This window comes from Osmerus eperlanus, chromosome 12, assembly GCF_963692335.1.
Source record: "Osmerus eperlanus chromosome 12, fOsmEpe2.1, whole genome shotgun sequence".
In the NCBI taxonomy this organism is placed as follows: domain Eukaryota; kingdom Metazoa; phylum Chordata; class Actinopteri; order Osmeriformes; family Osmeridae; genus Osmerus; species Osmerus eperlanus.
Genome location: NC_085029.1, coordinates 16,574,646 through 16,599,332, shown reverse-complemented (window position 1 = coordinate 16,599,332; position 24,687 = coordinate 16,574,646). Strand labels below are relative to the sequence as shown.

At 47.6% G+C, this 24,687-nt stretch overlaps 1 protein-coding gene across 4 annotated transcripts; it reads left to right on the top strand.

Moving 5' to 3' along the window:
- Positions 1-1,914: 1,914 nt before the first annotated feature.
- kat6b (K(lysine) acetyltransferase 6B) lies at positions 1,915-24,415 on the top strand. 4 transcript variants are annotated; one of them, XM_062474412.1, is made up of 17 exons: positions 1,915-2,185; positions 4,317-5,167; positions 8,737-8,845; positions 11,259-11,374; positions 11,679-11,760; positions 12,755-12,884; positions 13,078-14,033; positions 15,181-15,302; positions 15,545-15,657; positions 15,806-15,947; positions 16,089-16,250; positions 16,532-16,625; positions 18,323-18,554; positions 18,879-19,038; positions 19,514-19,804; positions 20,694-20,997; positions 21,144-24,415. In XM_062474412.1, exons 2-17 carry the CDS (start codon positions 4,553-4,555, stop codon positions 24,134-24,136), a joined length of 6,621 nt encoding a protein of 2,206 aa, XP_062330396.1. In that variant the 5' UTR covers positions 1,915-2,185; positions 4,317-4,552; the 3' UTR covers positions 24,137-24,415. The 4 variants fall into 4 exon arrangements, with proteins under 4 accessions (XP_062330396.1, XP_062330398.1, XP_062330399.1 ...); XM_062474414.1 differs by having other exon boundaries at positions 1,915-2,208; XM_062474415.1 differs by having other exon boundaries at positions 1,917-2,185; positions 13,078-13,133.
- The last annotated feature ends 272 nt before the right edge of the window (positions 24,416-24,687 follow it).

Genomic DNA, 24,687 nt, shown 5'->3' with positions numbered 1-24,687 from the left:
TTGAGACACTTTTTTTCTCATCAACATGTTTAAGGTTTCACACAGATGCGCTTTGAAAAGGACCACATTTCTGATTGGATCAGATCACACTACGTGGCAGCTGGTTCATTTGCCTCTCAAGATGACAGATGGCAAAACACAAACACAAAAAGAGGCAGCCATGATTAAGCAATGAAAACGCTTACCATGATAAGGAAACTATTAACCACATCTCAGTTCGCTTTAGCTTTGGCACAAGAAGTGACAAATCGAAGAAAACATTTCTGGCAATCAAACGTTACATTATAGAAAATAATAATGTAATGTTTCACTGATCTGGTTTCTACTCTGACTGAAGTATCTCCTGGACACATCAGTGTCCAAGTCGCAAAACTTCAGAGTTTCATTTTCATTAAGAATTTCTGTCGGCATAAAAGAAGCTTCTGGAAGATCATGGCGATCTTGGACATGAATTGCAGTAGAATGATGTTAGTAAAAAAAATAATAATAATTGTATTTGCTCTGGTGGGTTTGCGCCCACCATTCTTAGTTTGCCCACCAGGCAGAGAAGGGACAGGGGCAGCAGCCAAGGTTTTGCCCCGCAGATGGACAGCAGTGATTCTGAGCACCAGTGTGGCAGTTGGCAGGGATTGGGGTGGGGGGATGGGCTGATGGGCTGATGGCACATGCTCCAATTCAAATGATCCGTGGGCCTATGAGGCTGTGGCGGACCTGCTAGGGCCTCGGGTGACATTCATTATATCTAGACGCAGGCGGGACCAGCCACTGCCTCTCTGGACCCTTAGCTTGCGCCTCTTCTGCCCATATTAACCCTTGTGCTGCCTTCGGGTCACATGACCCAAAGGTTCATAACGAACCATCGTTGTGTTTACCCAATTTTACCCAATACAAAAACAAATAAAAATAATTTTATTTTAACCTTCGCAATGTGGGGGGTCTGACGCATGCTTACAAAAATACAAAATTGCTTTACTTTGTTTTTGTATGCGGTAAAGCTGTCGCAATACGACGGTGGGTCACAACGACTGAGGGTCAGAATGACCCGAAGATAACACAAGGGTTAAGGGTGCTGTTTTCTGGATTAACTACTGTGTTATACGTGTGTGCTGATCCACTCATGCATCATGTTGCTGCCAATGGGTTTTGCAAGCAAAATTGTTGTTAAGGTTTCTGATGAAGGTGTCAATTGAGATGAATAAATCAACATTTTTGTGTCAAAATCCTTATAGTGATTCTGCCCAAGATTCCACATGATAAAATGTTCTTTTTACATTATTAGTAATTGCTTGCCTGTGTTTATGTATGGACTTAAACACATGTCGACCTCGGGTTACACACATGACTTAATGCCTATAACGTGAGAATGATGTTATATAAATGCAACATACTAGATATGACGCACTGCCTACATGACAATAACATCATGGGTATTTATCTTCAATAGTGCTACTGTCTGCCCACTGTTAATTTCGTACTATTCATGGCATTTAAGTAGCTGCTAATTAAGATCGCTAGGGTCAAATATGATATTTATTATCAGGTTATTTCTAGTTTCTGGTTGAAGGGCAATGTAACATGTGTTAATTGCCATATGGAATTTTTTATTGGAAAAATAATAGTCTAGCCAGTTTTGATTTGTTTTTGATAATGTCTCCAGAGAGCCCTTTTCTACTGGCTTATAGCCGGTAAAACGCTGCTTTAATAAATGTCTAAGACGTTATCATCTAGTGGAAATTAATACCAATTTTAGTCTGCGCATGTATTTGTTATTACAGAATAATCAGCGTCTGACTAGATACAGACATCTAGATACACTGCAAAAATGTTTTGTGTCATTCCCATAGACATCCCGTCAGGATATTTTAATGGGAAAAGTGGAATTGACAGTGCATTTTCTATGATCATTGTAGGAGCGCACAGGGGCGACTGTCCGCTCCACTACACTGAAGTATGGATGTCTACAGTGAAGAAGAAGGGGGAGGGTACCACTTTGTCACAGGCTGCTATGTAGATTAACCTTTCAATTAGTTGTTATCAGGTCCTCTCTTTCTCAGCGCAAGCTTTCAACGTTCGTTTAGGGATCAAATACAAGAAAACCGAATGGATATGCCGCTGTGTATATGTTGTTCGACGGTTCAATCATCTTGATAATGAAGAGGAGTATCCGGGGGAAAAACTTGAAGAGGTAACTACCAGCAAATATTTACGGTAGCCTATGCCTTTTTCCACACTGGTTACATGTTCATCCTTGCATGAAACTTGCGTAATTTGTTTGCCTCCTTTCCCAGCGGCAGCGCATCTAGTAAACGATGTAGGATAAATTGAAGGAGGTTGTAGATCACTGACTAATATAATATGAAAACGAGAATGAACCAACAGAGACGCGGAGCAAGAAACTGTAGCGATACATTATTGAGGAACAGTGATAGGCTACTCTCCGGTTACTCGGCCGCTCCGATTACTCAGATTGTATATGGAAATTTCCCTCGTGTGTTTAATATTTCTCATCGGAAATGTTGGACATGTAATGCTGATAAAGAGGTCATGTCATGATCTACGGTAGAATGTTGATCACCTCGGCTGGCAGAAGTGCTATGTACATACATTGTCGCTTGGGAGGCTAAAGAGGCTACAGATTTTGCCTTCCCTATTCTGTTGTTTTATCAAAGGGTAGACTAGGTACAATCTCTGAAAACTGTACATTTGATGATACTGAAACGTTGCAAGGAGTGGAAAATAAGAGAAAAACATGTATTTTGAGGGGAAAGTGGCGGATGTCTTGAACAGCTTTAGAACAGTAATGTAAAACCTTAACATCATAGGCTATAAAACATGCTGCATTCATATGCCAGTCGTCTTTGCAGATTAAATGCAAATAAATGATGGATTTAACAAACAACCAATTAAAGTCTAAAATGATCCAAATCACTTTCTAGTGTAACCAATTGTTTCAAGGAGGTGTCTCAGTAAAGGTGGGCTGGTGTTCAACACGGAATAAATTCATCAATTTAACCTCGAATTTCCCATTAAACTTTTTTGTTAGTATGAACTATGTTTTTATTCAAGCTTATGAATGCAGATTCACTAAATTCAACTTTGATTAGTGCTCGGAGTCAATTGAATATCAATCCATCAAACGAGAAAGCACCTTAAGAGGCGGGTCAATTGAGTTAAGTGACAGATCATTCAGCCAACGCTGTTCCTCTTACACTGAGCTCATATATAAAGATTGACATGTGCTTTATCAAACCAAAAATCGGATCTTTTCTTAACAACCAATATTAAAGTTGCTAGGGAGGGCACATTAGTGTAGGTAAGGTTTAATGAGACTCCATTGGATTGTAATCAGCGTCATGTCGGATTCATGTAAACTACAACATTGTAACAAAATGGCGACTGTTTAGGTTACATCAGTAATGCAGGCAACAATGTTATTTTTCGCTTCTCAACTAACAGAAGTCAAGGTTGGTTACATGCTATAATATCGCTCATTCGTGTCTCATACGAGTTTCAACATTGGATTGCCGTCATAAATTTCCGGTAACCATCTCTCTGACAGCTGTCAAAAAGTGTAACAATATTAATTGAAGGTATGCAGTTGACATTTTGGCTCGCGCTAACTGCTGAAATTAACAAATCTGATAGTTGCCCGTTACGTATCCCCGCTGTCAAAACTGATAAACTCACAACGAAACACCGTAGTAGCTCTTAAAGTCAACCAAATGATATGACAGAAATATATAATTAAGAGAAACTCGCTCCAAGTCGTCTTATATTTTACAAAGAAAAATTAGATAGACATTATAGACTACAGTGACAAATCTAGGTGTAGTTGTCTTCCTGTTACAGTTCAGCCAGGTATTGGTTTGATTTTACTGTTAAATCTATCACAAATGAGGCGCTACCCCTTTTGGTCTGTGGATTATGTTATCAGACCATGGATTAAGCACTGACTTCTTTAGTGTGTCTGCATTCTCAATCCATCTGTAGCCTATCCTATAGGTTTATCATCCATCTGGCTTTAAGTGTTGACCACCTAGCTGTTGACAAGTTCTGAAGTGTCTTTCAACAGACTGCTGTTGTCTAGAATGCCTCAGTATGTCGTTTTAACTTAAGTAACTCATAATAAAACGCACTTCAAACACAATGAGGCCTATCTATCAAAGTGGGTATAATGTACATAAGAGGAGCATGGGCAATAATGATGAGAAATAATTTGCTCCCTTTTGACTTAAAATATTAACCATATTTAGCTTGAATGGTATTTTATTATAGTGTTATAAAGTCTCACACCATTGTCTGTGTTTTGCCTATAGGTTTCATTTGGATCCTGAAGGACTTGTTTTCCAAGTCATTTGGTGAAGTTCTTACCATTTGAGGAATTTATTTTTGTGAAGTTTCATGCGAATTACCCGGGATTTACAAGAGTGTCTTGATGCTGAGGTGGAACATAACTTTTTGACCTTCTCAAAGATGTGGATGTACCAAGGGTTTAGCCAAGAGCAAGGGGAATCTCTATGGATCACCTTTTCCTGAATCTAATTGTTTAACCATGGTAAAACTTGCAAACCCTCTCTATACGGAGTGGATTCTTGAAGCAATACAGAAGATCAAAAGGCAAAAGCAGAGGCCTTCAGAGGAGAGAATATGTCATGCCGTGTCAACATCACACAGCTTGGACAAGAGGACCGTTCTGGAGCAGTTGGAATTAAGTGTTCACGATGGTTCCATTCTCAAAGTTACAAACAAGGGTAGTGCGTCGTACAAAGACCCCGGAAACCCTGGGAGAGTTGGATCGCTCCCACCTGCAAACCACTCAGTGCCATCAAAGGGATCTATATGGAATTCAAGTGATCTGCGCCATGTCGATTGGAATAAAATCCTCAAGAGAGCCATCGAGGGTCTGGACGATCCTCACGGCTCGTCGTTGAAGAACATCGAAAGATACCTTAAAAACCAGGATGATCTCACAGATGTTCTCGACAACCCCGCCTTTCAGCAGAGGTTACGCCTGGCGGCCAAACGGGCCGTAAACAACGGCAGGTTGCTGAAGGACGGTCCACGTTACCGGCTGAACCATGGAGGTGCAGAGGGAAGGGGATTCAGATGTCCTGCTGTTTCCCTGTCATCTCTGTCTGTGACGCTGCTTCCGCATGAGAGAGACCAGGTAGACCAACTTCAGACCTCCGCAACACCTGCAACACCTTCGCCACCTCATGCTGTTTGCCATTTCCTCATCACCTGACTCGTCTCCTGTTGTCTGCACAGACAACAGACATACAGACGTGAAGGATGTATACTAGTCTTTGGCAAAGACATCTGAATCTTATCAGTGTTGCAGGTTTTTGACAGTGCACTACTTGTGTGTAGCTTTGGGCCTAATAAAATTGATCTTCGATGATTAGCCACGCATTTAAGAGCAGAGGAGCTAGCGACTGTGCTTGTGCGATAACAAGTTTGTAAAGCGCCCGCACAGCTGATCTAACTTGTCTGCCCGAGGTGCATTAGAGGGGGTTAGGAGCTGAGACCATAAAGACACACTTTTAGCCTACATTGTTTCCGCTTGACATTGACAAATGAGACTGGGGCTTCTCAGTTTGCAGAGATTGCGTCTCCATCACTGGCACTCAGCAGAAGTACAGACACACTGCAGGTCACCACTTCTACATTGACAGCACTTTTGCACTTAATACCTTTTTCTCTTTGTCCTTGTTGCAAGGATTTTTTTTATTTGCAGCTCATGCGATGCTGTACACTCGCTGCAATGATACAGATAGGAATTAGACTTACACAGGGTAGATCAACCGCCCCCTGGTTGGTTTCATAATGAATATCAGGAAATGACACCACTGACACTGCAGCCTCGACCTGCTGTGTTTGTGGTCAGACAAAGGGAAACTGAGAACTGTTCGGAGACTGTGTCCTGTGAAGTTTGTGTGTAAGATGAGGCCAACAACTTCGAGTTAAGTTCAATTCAGTTCACTGCTTTTAGTCATCAGTGTCATCAGTCAGTTTAGTGTTCATTTTAAAAGATGAGGAGTTTCTGTCCTTGTTGTTCTATGCTTGAATGAAGCATGACATGCAGGTATGGGGAATGAGAACTTCTTGGAAAAAGAGCAGTCTTGGGTCAAAGTTTATTAAATTCTAAAGTGAGTTTGGCAGGAACAAAGGCTAGGAATGAGACTTTTTTTTCTTTCACATGTGTTATGTAACCATCTCAGCTCTCTAGAACTGCAGCCTTCTAATGGTTCCCCACCCCCTTTACCAAACTCAAGCCTGGCTTTGAAGCAGTGTAATTTCCTGTAAGGTAGTTAATTTGGACCCCCCTGGTCAGTGCCATCTTGTTTTGTTTGTGGGTGAGTGAGTTGTTTCTGATTGTTACAGATTTCCTTCAATGGAGGCAAATCATAGTTGGCAACACCCTAGAAAGAAATATTTGAATGACCCATGAACTAAACTTAATCTTTTTTGCTACATAGATTCATTTAGAAGTAAGCTTCTTGAAATGGATATCAACAGGGATTTGCTGAAGTGCAGTCTGCAAATACTCCACTGGTGATGCGATGTGGTCAGTTTGGGTTCATCAGTGTAGGCAGACAACCTGTGTGATTCATATACCCCTAGGCTAGGCCTGCTAAAAGCTCATCAGGAAGTCCTGTTGATCATGACCTCATTGCCCTAAGTAAATACAGGCTAGGGTGTATTTTACTGGAGCAAAGTCTGTCTTTTACAAAGACTTCCCTTTGCATGCAGTCTGACCACTAGCTTATCATAACGTTGGTTCGTGTCGGCTATTTGTTGCAGCATCCCTGCAGGTGGATTTTGTCTAAGACCCAGATCTTTTAGGTCTAATCCAAATTAGATTTACTGCCTCTGGAGGATATAAAGTGAAATTGATACCGATAGTGATATGCTTATAGTAGAACAAGAACAAAAGCCAAAACACACCTAACTGAATGTTTGACAGAGAGGTCTGTGTTGTATAGACGACTGTTTTATAATATCTATGTCTTAGGCCTGTATATAAGACATAAGTAGGGATGAACTGTTTTGAAAAACCTGCTTCCAGTCTGTAGACTGCAGTGAATACCTTATGCTGTAGTACTAAGGAATACCTCAGAAGACCATTCATCTTCTCTTAAGTGGCTTTCAAGGCATTTATTGCTAGAACACTTATCCTGCAGGAAACCCTACAAGAAACGACAATCTACCCTTGTGAATGGGTGACGTTTACACACAGCCAACGAGCGCTAACCAGGGAGAAGAGATGCTAGCTACAGGTTTAGGACGGTCATCACTCTGGCCTGCAAAGTTGTTGTTTAGTGGGCCGAAGCTGCTGCAAGGCTGTGTGAACAGCAATCAGCTCTTGACGTGAGCACCGGCACTCTGGTATTGACCTGGCGGGTTGGGAAAATTGAGTAATCATTGATAAAGCTGTAAACTGCCCTCTCCCACCGCATTAATCAATTGATACAACAGCCAAGAACAATAACCAGATCCTAGGTGTTTCCCTCTTTACCTTTCACTGCTTTTATTTCGACAGCGTCAGGTTGTCACGTCTGCCAGGGCTTGCCCCTTGAAATCAGATTCCCCCTTCCCCCCCCCAGATCACTTCTGGGGGTCACTGAGAGGTCATGACGGAGCAGTTCGGGGGCTCGAACGCACGTTTTAGGTCAGGATGCTGATGTGGCTTGAACTAAGGGAAACTAATTATTGGCATCCCCTGAGCACTCTTCAAAGCCCCAGTCAATTGATGAGGCGTTTGTGTGTAAACCCATGATGAGGCGAGTTATTTATGGACACACCCTATGAGTGTTATTTTCCGTTAAGAACCTCCTCTGAGAGAACATGGCAATTTGCTTGATGCAGCTCCAGAGGCCAATGTTGTGGCTTTATTATCGTTTCTAAGGTGGTTGATTAAAAGCTGTTCGGGCCTAGCTGAAAGCAGACATGTCTATAATATTAAACCATTTTGTTTAATGCTAAAGTATGGTCAGCAGTAGAATGTTCTAAAGATGCTACGTTTTGTAAGCTGGATAGAAATACTTCTATACATAAATACTATACATCAAACCCCCAGTGATGTCCCTATCTGTAGCATGTTGAGTGTAGTCTCCTTACTAGTACTGTGTGATCAATGGGAAAGCCTCTTAAACCACAAGCTCATATTTTCCAACTACTTTTGAACTTAATTTTAAGCCCTAAAGTGATTGTTTGTTCAGAGACATTCAGCGCCTACAATGGATCTGAATCATTTCAGCGACAATGAGAACATGTTTTATTATTGAGGTAATTTGATTACATGCTGGTTAATCCTTTCAAACTGCAGTGTAAGCTTTTTGAATGGGATTAAGCCCTTAAACTGTAATCATCACATACCCTTTTAGATTTTTTGTTGGATAAAGGAGTATCTTCTGGGTACACTACAGTTCCACTATTGCCAGGAAGTGTTCATTATTTATCTTTTGGTGTTTATGAACAGATGTCAGGAATGGATTAGTTTTTGGAAAAAGTCACTTTTTACTTCTTAAATTCAGTTCCATGCTGGTTTGGGAATGTCTTCCATCACTTCTGTAAAAGCTTTGCCCGATGACATCCAAACTGAGGTTAACAAACAGGAAATGACCTACTGATTACTCGACCTGCGCACAGGCACATATGCAGAGCCCGGCAGTGTGGTTAGTGTCTGTCTCTCCCTGTGATCCTAAAACGCTTTCTATTTCTGTTTCTCCCCAGCTACGAGCTGACCCAATCCCAATATGCAGTTTCTGTTTGGGGACAAAAGAGTCAAATCGGGACAAGAGGCCAGAGGAGCTGCTGTCCTGTGCCGACTGTGGAAGCAGTGGTAAGTTGCCTTGAGCGCCGGGTCACTTGACACAGGGCTGGGGGAAGTCCTCGTGGACCCAGCCCTCTCTAACAATGTGCAGAGCAAGGTTACAGGCTGTGTGGACACAGAAACAAGGTTCCGGTGTCCTGAAGGACTTTAAAAAAATGCTTCCCTCGAATTCGTAGTGTGTGTGCTTTCCCTTCAGCTCCTTCTCAAATGCGGTTGAGGAGATGATGCAAGGGCTTTTCATGTCACAGAACAACGTCTCGACAGCCGTGACACACCCTATATCTCATGACGTTTCTATAGTAAACAGATAACAAATCAAGCATTTCTGAGGCACGCAGTCCTTTAGACGAAAGTGATGTTTTGCGCAATTATTTCCTCTCAACGCTGTAGGTGGTCCATCATTTTCAATAGAATACAAATGTAAGAGTTGGGCCGTATGACTTCTTGACATTGATGTCAAGATATATGAGGAACCCAATAGAAAGGTTAAGGTCACCCACAAGCCTCTTAAGACCATTTGAAGTTTAAAATAGTGTATACATTCCTCTTCCTTCATGTTGTATGTAGTTGTGAAGTGGATCTGAATTTCTACATAGAATACAAGGCTTTTCTGGAACTGAAGGCAACAGAGAATTTAGAACTATCTTCAATTCTTTTTGGAAAATCGGACTTAGGAGTGTTGTGAGTTGCTTACGACAAGATGGTCAGATGGCTGAGCGGTTAGGGAATCGGGCTATTAATCAGAAGGTCGCCTCTTTCTTCCTCATAGCATTTAAAGCTACAGACACAGAAACGGCTCGTTCTGAGGAAAGCTCATTGTGGGATTGCTCGTAGTGGCTGTAATTCTGCACCAAGGCTGAATTTCGGGAAAGAGACTTCAGATACAGTATTAGAGGTCCAGTAAGGCCTATATAAAAGCATCCAAAAACAGCATGTCATGGGATCTTTAAGTCTTGTTATATTTCTGACCATTTCGGGACATGAGATGGTAGGTGTCAAATGTGTAAAAAGTAAGTTGCTTTTCACTGTTGAACTTAGGGTCTATTCAAATAATATCATCCCCTCTGACCTTTTTAGAGAAGAAAGTCACTTTGGAGGTTCATCTGAGGACAGTCTGATCGTGTGGGTGAGGGCGTGGATGAGGGCGTGGGTGATGGCGTGGGTGATGGCGTGGGTGAGGGCGTGGGTGTGGGTGATGGCGTGGGTGAGGGCGTGGGTGAGGGCGTGGGTGAGGGCGTGGGTGAGGGCGTGGGTGAGGGCGTGGGTGATGGCGTGGGTGATGGCGTGGGTGATGGCGTGGGTGAGGGCGTGGGTGAGGGCGTGGGTGATGGCGTGGGTGAGGGCGTGGGTGAGGGCGTGGGTGAGGGCGTGGGTGAGGGCGTGGGTGATGGCGTGGGTGATGGCGTGGGTGAGGGCGTGGGTGAGGGCGTGGGTGAGGGCGTGGGTGAGGGCGTGGGTGATTGTAGTGACACCCTGCAAAAGATGGCAGAAAACACTGCTGTGCCACAAAATCTTCTAGCATGTTTTTGCTCTTTGAGCGGAATTCGTTTCTTAATTTGGAATGATTTATTGGAAGGACATTGTTGAAATTGGATACTTGTGGAGATCAAAATTGCTAACAAGCCATGATGGACTTTGGACAAGCAGAATTGACTTAAAGTGCCCATTAGAATGTGAAATTCCCTCAAGTCAGTCAAGTTCTTGTGAGAATGGATCCTCCTTTGCTTCCCTGCCAGCTAGACAGATGAGAAAGGATCAAAGATCAGCCATTTGCTAACTGCAGATTGGTGGCATTTTCCTTGACTGTTCTTTTGTTCCAGACAAAATTGCTAACCCCTCCATAAAATTAGCTCTGCTAAAGAGTCATTTGTGTTGAACAATTATTTTAAATGCCGTAAGGAATTGTTCTCCCGGTGACATTTTTATAGCTCAAATTTGACTAAGTAGCGTTGAGGTGGTTTTCATTAACCGCTCGTAGTGTACACAAATTGTGCTCTCACTGTAAAACAGCTGTTTTACAACCATGAGAGAGAGCCGGGTGGGACTGAGAGCAGAGAGAAGGCGAGCTTTAGCATGACTTTCACGGATCGGCTTCCATTAGACTGAGTGCTGCTACCGTTTCTGCCTCATTAAGATCAAATTATCTTTAATTAGCAGCTCAGATGTTTGATCATACTGTTTTTAGCCACAGCAATGTGTTGGAGACGGGGGTGGGTTCTGGGGCGTGGGTGAGGAGGACGTGGGGTGGGGGGGGTAGGGTGGGTGTGGGTGTGGGAGTGGGAGGGGAACTAGTTCTGGACACACGCACAACATTGTTGATGAGGCAGTATGTTAATATTCAACCTTCTTATGTGAACAGAATGGGAAGGTCATGTCTGTTGCTCAGTGAAACTGATACTGGATATTTAATTACTTCCTAAAGGGCACCCATCCTGTCTGAAGTTCTCCCTGGAATTGAGCGCTAACGTGAAGAGGTTGCGATGGCAATGTATAGAATGCAAAACCTGTAGCTCCTGTCGAATACAGGGGAAAAACGCCGTAAGTACTCTCTTTGTTTCACAACCGATTCGATGAGAACAAAATGTATATTGGGAATTTTAAAATGACATTCTCTGAAACCAGTAGTGGTCTGATGTGTCCTCTGTCAATACATGAGCTAGGCAGGTCGCCCACTGCCCATTTTCTCCAGCAATGAGCTGTCTTCGTGCAGCTTTAGGGAAACCATTCCCTTTCTGTCAGATTTTGCAAGCTTTCCCAGTGAACAGTTGAACATGTCCTCCTTTAGCCTGACTTGACAGAAGGTGTTACGTCTGACTCTCACATGCCTCCTGTTCCTTTTCAGGATGAGATGCTGTTCTGCGATTCATGTGATCGGGGTTTTCACATGGAGTGCTGCGACCCGCCGCTTTCCAGAATGCCAAAAGGTTAGGCGCTTACTCTGGCTCTTGGGTTTCACTCTTTCTTCCTCTTTCTTCCTCTCTCTCTCTCTCTCTCTCTCTCTCTCTCTCTCTCTCTCTCTCTCTCTCTCTCTCTCTCTCTCTCTCTCTCTCTCTCTATCTCTATCTCTATCTCTATCTCTATCTCTATCTCTATCTCTATCTCTATCTCTATCTCTATCTCTATCTCTATCTCTATCTCTATCTCTATCTCTATCTCTCTCTCTCTCTCTCTCTCTCTCTCTCTCTCTCTCTCTCTCTCTCTCTCTCTCTCTCTCTCTCTCTCTCTCTCTCTCTCTCTCTCTCTCTCTCTCTCTCTCTCTCTCTCTCTCTCTCTCTCTCTCTCTCTCTCTCTCACTCACACTCTCTCTCTCTTTCTCTCTCTCTCTTTCTGTCTTTCTTTCTCTCCTTTCTTTCTCTCTCTGTCTCTCTTTTTCTCTCTCTCGCTTTCTTTCTGTCTCTCTTTCTTTTTCTCTCTCTCTTTTCTCACTCTCTTTTCTATCTCTCTCTCTCTGTCTCTCCTCTGTCAATACAAAGCATTTTCCTTTATGGCTAGGCCTTTTGGGGCTGTCACTCAACACTGTGAAGCAGCAATGCTTATTAGGAGCTTTGCATGCATATCAAATTATTCCCAGTGTCCCCAGGGAGATTTTGCTATCTCTGGATTACAGTACCGGGCCTACAGCTACGCTTGTAATGATGGTGCACGTTGTAGGACATTTGCCAGACAATTCACACAAGTCGCATAGCTCTGCTCAAAACGAGCTGACATGAAGTCTATTTCGGCGGACCGTGAATTGACCTAATGTTTTTCTTATGGATTTCTTTCCCTTTTGTGCTGAGTAATTGATTGTCTTTGTGAGTAGCTGCGGGTCGCTCTCTGGCTCGGCCCGCATTACGAGGAAATGTTTCCGATGAGCGTGTGTCCTCCGAATTGATGAAGCCACCTAACCGGTGCTCTGTGTGTCTGGACGCCGTCCAGGAACGTGGGCGTGTCAGGTCTGCAGGCTGAAGGAGAACGGGAAGAAGCTGTTGCAGAGAAAAGCCGATCAGATCAAACGTCGATATGCAAAGCCAACCGGGAGGCCCAGAAATAAGCTCAAACAAAGAATGTAAGTTTGTCGAGAGCTGTTTAAATATTAGTCTTTTCCTACCTTTTATCAAACGACAGTGATAACAATTTATTTATTTATTTATACAATTTATTATTATATTAATAATGCGGTTGTTTTCCAGTGCCTAACTTGTGCAGTGTGAAATGATTACGGCTGGCGGTAACTGACCTGTGTCCTCTCCCCTCCCCAGGTCTGTAAGCAGTGGTGACGACTCCATGGTAACACTGGGAGGAAGGGGGTCACCTGGTAGGGGTCAAAAGAATTCCGTCTGTTCCACACCTTCATCTGGTCATGCTGCATCTGTGAAGGACGCCAGAGACAGATTGGCTGTTGCAGACCCCAGTTGGGCGGGTGACGCCACCCAATTCACCACCTCCACTCCCACCCCTACCCCTCCCCTCACGCCCACCTTCACCCCAGCCACACTCACCGTTAACAAGAAAACCAAAGGGCTTATCGATGGGCTTTCCAAATTCTTTACCCCTTCCCCTGTGGGCCGCAGGTCGCGAGGAGTAGCCTTACACCCCTCGAAACAGCCTCGCTCTAGGGAGAAGGCCCCACCCCAAATACCCAGACCATCCCAGTCGGTTGCCTTGGCTACAGACACCACTCAAAAGCTAGCCCCGCCCCCTTGTGCGCTCCCGCCTCCTCCCACGTTGCCTGGACAAAGTCCCCGCTCCCAGGTGTCCACCACCTCCGCTAACTCTCCTCTGAGCTCTTCCAGCCTGTCGAGTATCCCCTCCCTGGGTAGCATCTCCAGTAACAACCAACTTAAGGGACTGTTTGACGGACTCTCGCATATCTTTACCACTCAGGGACAATCACGGAAAAAGGGACTGCCTTGCTACGCCCCGCCTAAGCGCATGCACCGTAAGCAGGACTCGACCTGCGCGTCCAAACCGTGTCCTCAGCGCCTTGGGAAGAGAGAGCTAAAGAGTAGGCCACGGTGCAAGTCCTCGTCAGCAGGGCCTGGCCGGCCGCGGGGACGGCCCTTTAAGGTGGTCAGTCAGTTCAGGCGTAACCCTTTTTATAAAAAGCACAGGACGCTAGGCAGGCTAAGGTATAAAGTGACCCCTCAGAAGGGAGCCCCCTCGCCAGGAAAGGGAGACTTGACAGACGGAAGAATTAAGCCAGAGCACAACCATGGTAAGAAAAGGCTCCCAGCTCCGACCAGAACGTGCGTCTCCAAAGGTTTAACCTTTTTGTTTTTTAAGCCAAGGCTTGGCACTGCCAGTTGTTTCCTTCCATACTTGAGCTAATGTTTCTTTTTTTTTTTTTCTTTTTTTTATTAAAACAAGAGAAGCGCATTTTGGCACTCGGCTTTTAACAGTTTTTTCTACTAATATTCTACCACCTATTTTGATTCATTTGAGATTTTATTTTAACCCGATTCCGTTGCGTTTGCCTTGGCTGCGTAATCCAAGCGGTTCCCATCTCTGGCCGCCGGCTTGTCATAGTGCATGGCCCACTAACTCCCTCATGCTGCTCCTTGCTGTGTTCTTAACCCCTCCACAGTAATGCGCCCATTGTGATCGCTGGCTAGTAGTGACTGTAGTCGCATCAGTACTCGTCCTCCCATTCCATCCTCTCTCAAGCATTGTCCCCATTCTACTGTACCTCCAGTGGACACACACACACACACACCACACAATGTTTCCCTCATACAAGCTTAATCAAAGTTTACCTTATTATTCCAGTTACATTTACAGTTTTACCTTGCAATTAACTGGGTTAAGAACTTCGATGAAAGACTATTGATTTCAAAAGGCTGTAAACAAAATACACACTGTCAGTCAAACAGGCTGTGAGAAGGTAACAATTCGGTATAACGCATTTCCACGCCATGTTTTTTGATGTACAATCATTTCCACCTGTGTCTCTATGGTAACTAGTGTCTAGATGTGTGAGTGTGGTGTGCCGCCGCTTGCCTTCCAACATCATTGCTTTTCATCGTCTACTTGAGCTGTTCCCGCGTTCGCTTTTTAATTCATGAGAAACTGTCTTGGTGGATGACTAAGCACATGAAAGTGGTTATGCAATTAGAGTGATTTAGTTTCACTCCATTACATTAGGGATTTTCATGAAAACATGCAGAGATGATACATACATTATGGTACTCCTCAGAGGCATGGCCTGAAACAGACTGAGAAAAGCAGAGTAACAATAGACTCTGTACGGCGTAAGCGCCGCAGTGAAACCGAATGAGTTTGAGTGAATTCTCCAGCCTGGGTTGCTTCGCACAGTGGTGCTGTAATCCTCTGAACGGCGTTCCTCTGATGTGTGCATGTGACAGGCAGTGAAGGGGAGCTGCGCGTCAAGCAGGAGACGCACGCTGGCGTGGTGGCTGTGGCCAGGGACCACGTCACACAAGAGGACGTGGAGATGTTTCAACGCGTCCAGGAGCTCTCCTGCCAGGTGAGGACACGACACAGCCCTCCTGTCTCACCCTTTGACATTCCTCAACTCTCACCTGATGCACATTTACAGACATGCATTATACATCGTATATGCATGTGAAACACAACCTTGGATACAATTTTTTTTTTTTTAATCAAGTGAAACAAGTTGTGTCGGACGAATGGTCGTTGAAAATCAGAACTTCACTCTTTTTGTGACTTTTTGATGTTACTTTTGTTCCCCCTCTGTGGCATGATCAGAGAACCGGATCGTTGATGAACCCTGACTCTGGAAGATACCCTGCTGTCATTGAATTTGGGACCTATGAGATCCAGACCTGGTATTCTTCGCCTTACCCACCAGAATACTCAGGGTAAAACTCCTCGCTCTTTTTTTCATTCATTCATTCATTCATTCATTTTTTTAAAATTTTTTTTACGACTCTTAACTGTTTACAACAGAGTGGTGAGTGAAGCGCTGAAATTCAATATTTGCTACCCCTTGTCTCGTGTCCGTGACAGATTGCAAAAGCTTTATCTGTGCGAGTTCTGCCTCAAGTACATGAGGAGCAGAAACATCCTCCAGAGACACGGCAGAAAGTGCGGCTGGTTTCACCCACCAGCCAATGAGATCTACCGAAAGGATGACCTCTCCGTGTTCGAGGTCAGCAGCTCTTTACAGCAATAAAACAATAACTGTATGAGGTTCAACTGAACGAGGATGTGGGGAAGGAAGGGAATATAAAGGGTTGGACAGTCCAACGTTTTGAACAATGTCCTCTTGCTCTTTTTGTTCCGTGTTTAGGTTGATGGAAATATCAGCAAACTGTTCTGCCAAAACCTCTGCCTGTTGGCTAAGCTTTTTCTGGATCACAAGACCCTCTATTATGATGTGGAGCCTTTCCTGTTCTACATCCTCACAAAGAACGATGAGAAAGGCTGTCATCTTGTGGGTTATTTCTCCAAGGTACGCGTCCAAGAATGATCGCTTGGAAAAACAACAGTGGTCAATTTCTGAGATGTTGATTCGGTATTTTAATAGTCTGTGCAGTGACACTGCCTGTCCTATATTTGTCTTCAAAATGTGTTCACCAGGGACTGATATTTTAATGAATGCTTAGCACAATCCTAGCTGTGTGTGTGTGTAAGTGCATGTGTGTGTTTTCTAGACAAGGACAGTGGCAGGTGCAATAAATTGCCAGCTTCAGCAGAGCTCTGACATACTTGATCTGTTTCTCCTTCCCTCAGGAGAAGCTTTGCCAGCAGAAGTACAATGTCTCCTGCATAATGATCATGCCTCAGTACCAAAGGCAAGGATTTGGAAGGTTTCTTATTGATTTCAGTAAGTTATTTAATGCGTTTAAGAATGTAAGACTGAATGCCTACTTGATCTTTTACAATTGAAACCAAATCTCAGTTTAAAGGGGCTGATTTTTAGTGTTGTTGTTGGGCACACATTTGATTTAGTTAAGTCACTGAAATGGGTGAATCAAGGCTATGTAAATACTTAAGTAATCACATTTTATCAGGACTGAATGGGCATTAGGTTCTTTCTGCATACGTTAATATTTGATAACCATAAGTATCAGCCTTGCTAGTGCCCCTAGGGGTCTTTCTCATTGAAATGACTTCTGAATTCTGATGAGGTATTTGGGTCGAACCGGTTTAAATGTTTAAAGTCCTGCAAAATGCAACACATTTAATATTTAAGGCCTTGTGGTCTACTTATGATAACAACTGCTGCATTGAGTGGGTTTCTGTGTTTGGGTAGTGGATTTGGGCCAGTTTTGTCCTTGCCCTTTTATTAGTTCAAGGGTTTTCTCTCTGGAAAGGTTGTGTGTGTCTGTGTGTGTCTGTGTGTGTGTGTGTGTTTAAACGCGAGAGAAAGGATGGAGGAGCGAGTGAGAAGAAGAGGGAGCTGTAATGGAGCATTTGATTTCCTGTTCACTTTGGGAGCCATTGAGACATAGACGTGAGAGGGTCTGCGATATTGAGAGTGTGCTGATAACAAAGACGGGGATTAAGGGAGATTGAACACAGCTGAGATCTGAGCGCTTTGAGGACTTTATTGGAAAATGTGGCTTTGGAAGTGGAAGTTGTTTAGATTTAGATTCTCTGTTTTTATTGGATGGCGTTAGAAGAACCCTTTGTCTCAGGTAGTACAGGGAGGGAAGAGCATTAGCTCTTTAGCACCTGTTTGAAAAATGTAGCTTTCCTAATCATTACTCAAGGGATTTAGAGATGCTCTTTTTTTAGTTTACTTATGGTAATACATGTGTGAACAAAATGACTTTCTATAGTCAGCATTTTAATATTTGCCATTGTCTCTGTATGGGCATGTTATTATTGGCCACTAGCCTTAGCTTTGGTAATGAATATAGTCCTAATCACTGGAATATTATTTATTCAGTGTTTGGTGATTAGATTGGCTTGTTTGCTTCCTGGTAGTGGGTGCACATTAAAAGGCATTAATTAATTTCATGCTGCTTATAATGGATGACCCTTGACAGGACTGCTATAAAACTAATTACACACAGATACCTTTTAGTATTCCTGTTTTTTTCTGTTCATTATCTCTGCTAAGTACAGCCTCTTGTGAGCAATGACATCCAGCTGCTTCTCTACATTTGTTCGGCAGTTTTGTCGCCCCCCCCCCCCCCACTCCACCCCCCCCCCCCCACACACACACACACACACCACATCTGCACATCCCCCTGTCAGACCTTCTTTGTTGCCCTTGCCAGCGTGTATCATAGCATCTGATGTAGGGTGGAGGAGAGGAAAACTGATTGCCTCACCTCCCGTTCCAGTCTTTGAAGGTGAAAATGGAGCTCCTCCAGCCTGGGTCTCATGTCACATCCGACATGAATATGCAATTTTCAGGAAGGCCGTGTGTGTGTGTGTGTGTGTGTGTGTGTGTGGGGGGGGGGGGGGGTGAGGGAAGAAGGGAGGGGATTGAAATGAAATCTAAACCAACCCAGCTAGCATGTAGCACCGAACACATTTTGTTTTTGTTTGAATGTCTTTCTTTTTTTTTAGGTTACCTTCTCACCAGGCAAGAAGGCCAGGCTGGCTCCCCTGAGAAGCCCCTGTCAGATCTGGGTCGCTTATCCTACCTGGCATATTGGAAAAGTGTCATACTGGAGTACCTTTATAAGCACCAAGATAAACACATCAGCGTTAAAGGAATAAGCAGGGCCACTGGGATGTGTCCACATGACATCGCCTCAACTCTCCAGCAACTCAGCATGATTGACAGACAGGATGGCAGGTCAGTTCCCCCGCCCGCGCCCTGCCCGCCGCCTGCATACGCTGCCGTCTCTGACTTATCCAGGCCAGTGGGTATTTTTAACGTGGCATCCATTAATGCCGCTGAATATTGACAGAAGTAAGTCAGGTTAAGTGCCCCAAGGACACAGAGCACCTGGTGTTCTGAGGAAAGCCTGCTCTTCTTTAGTTTGAACCACACACACACATACAGAGACAGACACACACACACACACACAGAGACAGACACAAACACACACACAGACACTCATGCTAGCAGTGCGGCAATTTGTAAATATGTGTGTTGTGTCGGGGTGGTCCTTGGCAGGCTGGTGGTGATCCGGAGAGAGCGTCTGATCCAGAGACACGTGGAGAAGCTGAGCACCAGGCCTCGTGTGAACCAGGTGGACCCCCGCGGCCTCCACTGGACCCCTGCCATGGCGCTCAACACGGGCCTGTCCGAGGAGGAGAGGGAGGCCGAGATGGATGTAAGTCTCACGCACACACACACACACAACACACACGCACACCACCGCCCAGGCCATGCTTCTCTGTCCTGGTGCAGACAGGCTTGCAGAGTCATTGTTTGATCAGCCAGCAGGTTCAAAGCAGGGCCATTAATGGGCAAAGCATGTTTGCCGTCAGTAGGCATTTAATGTTGTGCAAAATTGTCCCGAATCAGCTCACCACTACATAATTAACGGCACTAAATATTCCATGAAATGCAATCTCTCCACGGTTGCTTAATGGAAACATGTCCCCGTCTCCTGACAAACATCCAATCGAGGGGCGCCGTCCCTGTTATCGACAGGAACCTGCAGTGATTCATTTGTCATGATGTCAATTCCAACCATCCCACCCCCCCCCCCCCCATACACACACACACAGACCTCCTCCCCCCCCCCTGTTTCCCGTCAGGGTGTCCTGGTTTCCCCTGCTCTGACGTGTCTCTCTTGGTTCCAGGAGGAGCGTCTGAAGGAGCAGGCCAGCAGCTGGGAGGAGGAGGAGGAGAGGGAGGTGTACGCCATGACTCAGCGCCGCCGCCGCCCCGCCACCGCCAAGCTCCGCTGCAAGAACCCCTACCGCTCCTCCGAGCGCCACCTCGGCCCCGGGGACAGGGACCTCTCAGACTCGGAGGAGTGCAGCGAGGAGGATGAAGACGAGGATAATGATGAGGACGAGGAGGAGGAGTTTTCTGACGGCTCGCCTCCGATCCTGACAAAAGCCCACGTTATGCTCGGAGTCAAGAGAAAGGTGATTGTTTTGTTGGGTGAGATGACTCACTGCCCCTTCTCCCCAGGGACGGTGTGGTTAGTCACGGTCTTAGTCATGTGGTGTCGGTGCTATGATGGATTGCGGGACTGAATTGAATTCCCATCCCGATGTGCCAGATTTCTACTTGTCATGCCATGTACAATGTGTTACTGAGGTAATGTTCATCGCTTCACTGAAAGGTCTGCTGGATTTTTCTGCTTCTCCATTTCATCTCCAGCCTCCTTGTGGCCCCACTGCAATAGATAATAGATGTTGTTTTCACTGGTGATGTCAAGTAGTGCAGCCTAGACCTTGTAGCATTGTCAGTGGTCATGGATTATTTAACACCCTCCTCTTCAGCTCATCTGTTTACTCTTTATGTCAGTGCCCCCTTGTGTCAGACTTGATATTGCAACGGCCCGGTCTAAAGGTCCCTGAAACACAAAGAGGGATTTCAGGAAAAACAACAAAATAGCAAGAATTGTTGCTCTTCTTTGGTTAAATTAGCTACAGTATTTGTTTTCACATTCTTTGTTCGATACCGACGAGGAGAGCATTTCATGCTTGTCATGTGAAGTTAGTGGGAAACTGCCTGACTGTGTAGAGAATATAGCCTGTGAATGTGTCTTCCTCTGCCTGTGTCATTTGTGGTTTCCACAAGCAGACTGCCCTCTGTGGGAAGGAATGGTCTGGAACATTGAGGCTCTCAGTGTCTGGTTTGACCAAAATCACGAGATCTAAACAGCACTGTCTCCACGATTGCATCAACCGTACCAGCTGGAGAAGGAAAGAGTGGGATGTTTTAGTGAGTCTGACACGTAAAGCCTCCTGTGTGTGTGTGTGTGTGTGTGTGTGTGTGTGTGTGTGTGTGTGTGTGTGTGTGTTTCAGAGAGCCTTCCTGGCCTTGCGGAGGCGGGGCCGCAAGCGGAAGAGGATCAACAGCAGCGTCACCACGGAGACCATCTCGGAGACGACGGAGGTGCTGAACGAGCCCTTCAACAACTCTGAGGACGAGAGGCCCATGCCCCTGCTGGAGCGCACCTGCAGGCTGGGCGAGGCCCTGGGCGAGGCCCTGGACGAGGCCCAGGACGAGGCCCAGGACGAGGCCCTGAGGAAGCCGCTGAAGCGTAGGAGAGGTCGGCCCAGGCTGCAGAAAAACATAGACAAGGCCAACAGGGAGCGCTGGAACCAAGGTATGGAACGGGATGAGATTAGCAGGGTTTTTTTTAACGACTCTCAAACCTCACGAAGGTCCACCACGCACACAACAGAGATTCTGTTGTGTGGTCGACGTTACGGCTCGAGGCGGGATTCTAACGATCGTTTCTTTTTGTTTCAGGAGACGACGCCATGGCGAAGAAGCCTGACAGACCTCGACCCATGAAGCGGAAGAAGGGCTGGCCCAAAGGGGTGAAGCGAGGTCCTCCCAAGTGGCGTCTGAAGAACGAGAGGAAGATGGGCTTCAAGCTCAACCTGTACACTCCGCCCGAGACGCCGCTGGAGGCAGACCAGCACCACATTCAGGCCACCGAGGAGCCCAAGGAGGAACCCAACCTGGACCACAACCTGAACCCGGAGCGGCAGAGAGTAGAGCATCAGAGGGTTGTCAAAGAGCTGAACAGTGATCTCCGCAGAGACGTGTCCAGCCAGGACATGGAGCTGGAGAAGATGATTCCCTCAGAGGCCGAGAGCCTGGAGGACCAGGCCTCTCCCAAGCTCAGCTCTCCAGAGGGCTCTCCTACGGCCTCTCCAGCGCGTTCTCCTGCATGTTCTCCTGCCTGTTCTCCGGCGTGTTCTCCTGTGGGTTCCCCGGCTGGCTCGCCCTCGGAGGAGGACGTCCAGGAGGCTGTGGAACCCCTGGAGGTCGACCGTCAGGACAGCGATCGCGACATCTCCTCCTCCCCCGGACCGCCTGAACGCAGCACGGAGGGGCCGGTGGAGGAGGAGGAGGAGGACGAGGAGGAGGAGGAGGCGAGGCGTGTGGAAGACCAGGACGCGGACGATGAAGACGACAGTCACATTGACACTGCCGACTCGGAGAACACCAAGCCGGAGCCGGAACCTTCCAGAGAGCTCCAGGAATATGCCTCGCCTCTTCCAGCTCCGAAAGACATCGACGACCCCGAACCAGGTCAGGAGGAGAGTGTAGCGTCCTGTAGCGTGGAGGTACCTTCCAACCCCAGAGAAGACCACCACGAGACAACAGCAGAGGCAGTAACCACACTTGAAGCAACAGCAGCAACAACAACAACAACAATAACAGCAGCAGCAGCAGTAGCAACAGCAGTGTCCGTGTCCCCAGTAGACTCTGATCACCCTGGTGACTCAGAGGAGGAGTGTGCCCCCAGCCCTGCCCAGATCCCTCCCCAGTCCCCGGTCAGGCCGCCCAGCCCGCCGCCCCTCCCGAGAGAACAGACTCCGCTCTGCCCCGAGATCGACACCGAGACGGTCCGGGCCGTCCAGTCTCTGACCAGGGAGACGGAGCCCCCCGACAGCGGCGTGTTCCAGGACTGCGTGGAGACCCAGGAGGCCTGCAGGAACCTCCAGACCTACGGCCACGGGGCCGCCCACAGCCCCCAGCTGGCCCCCGCCGACGACTGCCCCCAGTCGGACCACAGCAGCCCCCTCTCCTCCGCCCACTCCCACCCCAGCCAGTCGGTCCGCTCTGTCAGCAGCCCGGCCGTGTCCCTCCTGGAGAGCGGAGCCTACACCCAGATCAGCCCTGAGCACGGCGCCGGCATCTCAGTGGCCTCGCTCCACAACATGGAGACCAGCCCCATGATGGACGTGCCGTCCGTGTCCGACCACTCGCAGCAGGTGGTGGACAGCGGCTTCAGCGACCTGGGCAGCATCGAGAGCACCACGGAGAACTACGACAACCCCAGCAGCTACGACTCCACCCTGGGGGGCAGCATCTGCGGGGCGGGCCCTTCCCAGAACAGCTGCTCCTATGGCAGCCTCCCGCCCAGCGGCCTGGCCCAGAGCAGCTGTGCCGTCAGCCAGCAAATGGCCGCCGTCAACCCGGGCGGCTGCGGCATGATCCAGCAGAACAGCCTGAGCTCTCCGCAGCACTGCAACGTCAAGTCGCCCCAGGGCTGCGTGGTGGTGGAGAGGCCGCCTAGCAACAGCCAACACGCCCAGCACGCCCAGCACGCCCAACACGCCCAACACGCCCAACACGCTCAACACGCCCAACACGCCCAACACGCCCAGCAACTCACCCAGCTGAACACCCACGGCAGGCTCCTCTCTCACAATCAGCACAGCCAACACAATCAGCTGAACCAGCACGGCCAGCTCCACCTCCACAGCCAGCACAGCCACCATCACAATCACCACCTCCAGCACAATCAGCACGCCCAGCACTCCCAGCACAGTCAACACGCGCTCCACAGCCAGCACAGCCACGCCCAGCACAGCCAGCAGCAGGGCATGGCTCAGTGCGGCATGCCCACCAACTTCAGTGCCCCCATGCAGCTGGCTGACATCCCCGAGTCGGGCAACGCCAACCTGGCCATCTACGAGAGGATGAACCAGGGGGAGTACGCCGGAGGGCACTACTCCCAGCCCTCGGCCACCTTCAGCCTGGCCAAACTGCAGCAGCTGACCAACACCCTGATGGACCACCCTCACTCGCTGCCTTTCAACCACTCGTCCTCGCACCCCATCACATCCTATGCAAACAGTGCCTCCCTGTCGTCCCAGCATTCGGGCCTGGTGTCCCTCTCCCAGGCCCCCCACGGTCACGGGGTCTCCGCCTCCCAGGTGCAGGCCACCATGACCCCTCCCCCCAGCCTCGGCTCCTCCTCCTCAATGATGCTGCAGCGCAACATGAACATCCCTGCCCCCTCCCAGAGGATCCAGACCCAGATGGCTAACAAGAGCCACCTGTCCATGCGCTCCAAGTCTGCCCCGCTGTCCCACCAGCAGCAGCAGCAGCTGTACGGCCGTCCGCCCCCCCAGTCCGTCTCCATGCAGGCCCCCTCCAGGACCCTGGCATCCATGCCACGCATGAACATGGGCGTGAACATCATGCCGGCTCCGGCCTACAACGTCAACTCCATGAACATGCCCACGCTCAACGCCATGAACGGATACCGCATGAGCCAGCCCATGATGAACAGCAGCTACCATGGCAACCACGCTGCCTACATGAACCAGTCTCCCCAGTACTCTATGCAGATGGGGATGATGGGAACACAGCCATATCCCCAGCAGCCCATGCAGGCTCCGCCACATGGCAACATGATGTACACTCCAGCTGGTCACCATGGCTACATGAACACTGGCATGGCCAAACAGTCCCTCAAAGGGCCTTTCATCAGACGGTAACTCCCAATCGAACTGGACGGTTCTCACGTGCATTTACTAGTCCCAGATGCACAGATTTGGCCTTTTTTGTTTTTGTTTTTTTTTGTCATTTGTTGATAATTACGTAAAACCAGCACTTGGAAAGAATGCAAAAAGCTTCATCAATAAGTCGACTTTTTAAGCTATGTAAAAGTATTTTTGTTCCTACAGATGGGAAGCCTTACATCATAAATATGAAATTCTATTTAATTAGTGTTGGTGTCCCTCATGTCTCCTGGGAGCCGGTGGGTTTCCTGCTTTGGGAGCGGGGGGGAGGGGGGCAGGGGGCAGGGGAGGGGGGCAGGGGGCAGGGGAGGGGGGCAGGGGGCAGGGGAGGGGGGCAGGGGGCAGGGGAGGGGGGCAGGGGGCAGGGGGCAGGGGAGGGGGGCAGGGGGCAGGGGAGGGGGGCAGGGGGCAGGGGAGGGGGGCAGGGGGCAGGGGAGGGGGGCAGGGGAGGGGGGCAGGGGGCAGGGGAGGGGGGCAGGGGAGGGGGGCAGGGGGCAGGGGAGGGGGGCAGGGGAGGGGGGAGAGGA

What these genes read in the sequence shown, in the direction of transcription:
- kat6b (XM_062474412.1), top strand. Translation starts at nt 4,553, where the DNA reads ATGGTAAAACTTGCAAACCCTCTCTATACGGAGTGGATTCTTGAAGCA. An exon ending in TGCCGACTGTGGAAGCAGTG is followed by an intron (nt 8,846 to 11,258) that starts GTAAGTTGCCTT and finishes TACTTCCTAAAG; the next exon opens with GGCACCCATCCTGTCTGAAG. An exon ending in TAAGCCAGAGCACAACCATG is followed by an intron (nt 14,034 to 15,180) that starts GTAAGAAAAGGC and finishes TGCATGTGACAG; the next exon opens with GCAGTGAAGGGGAGCTGCGC.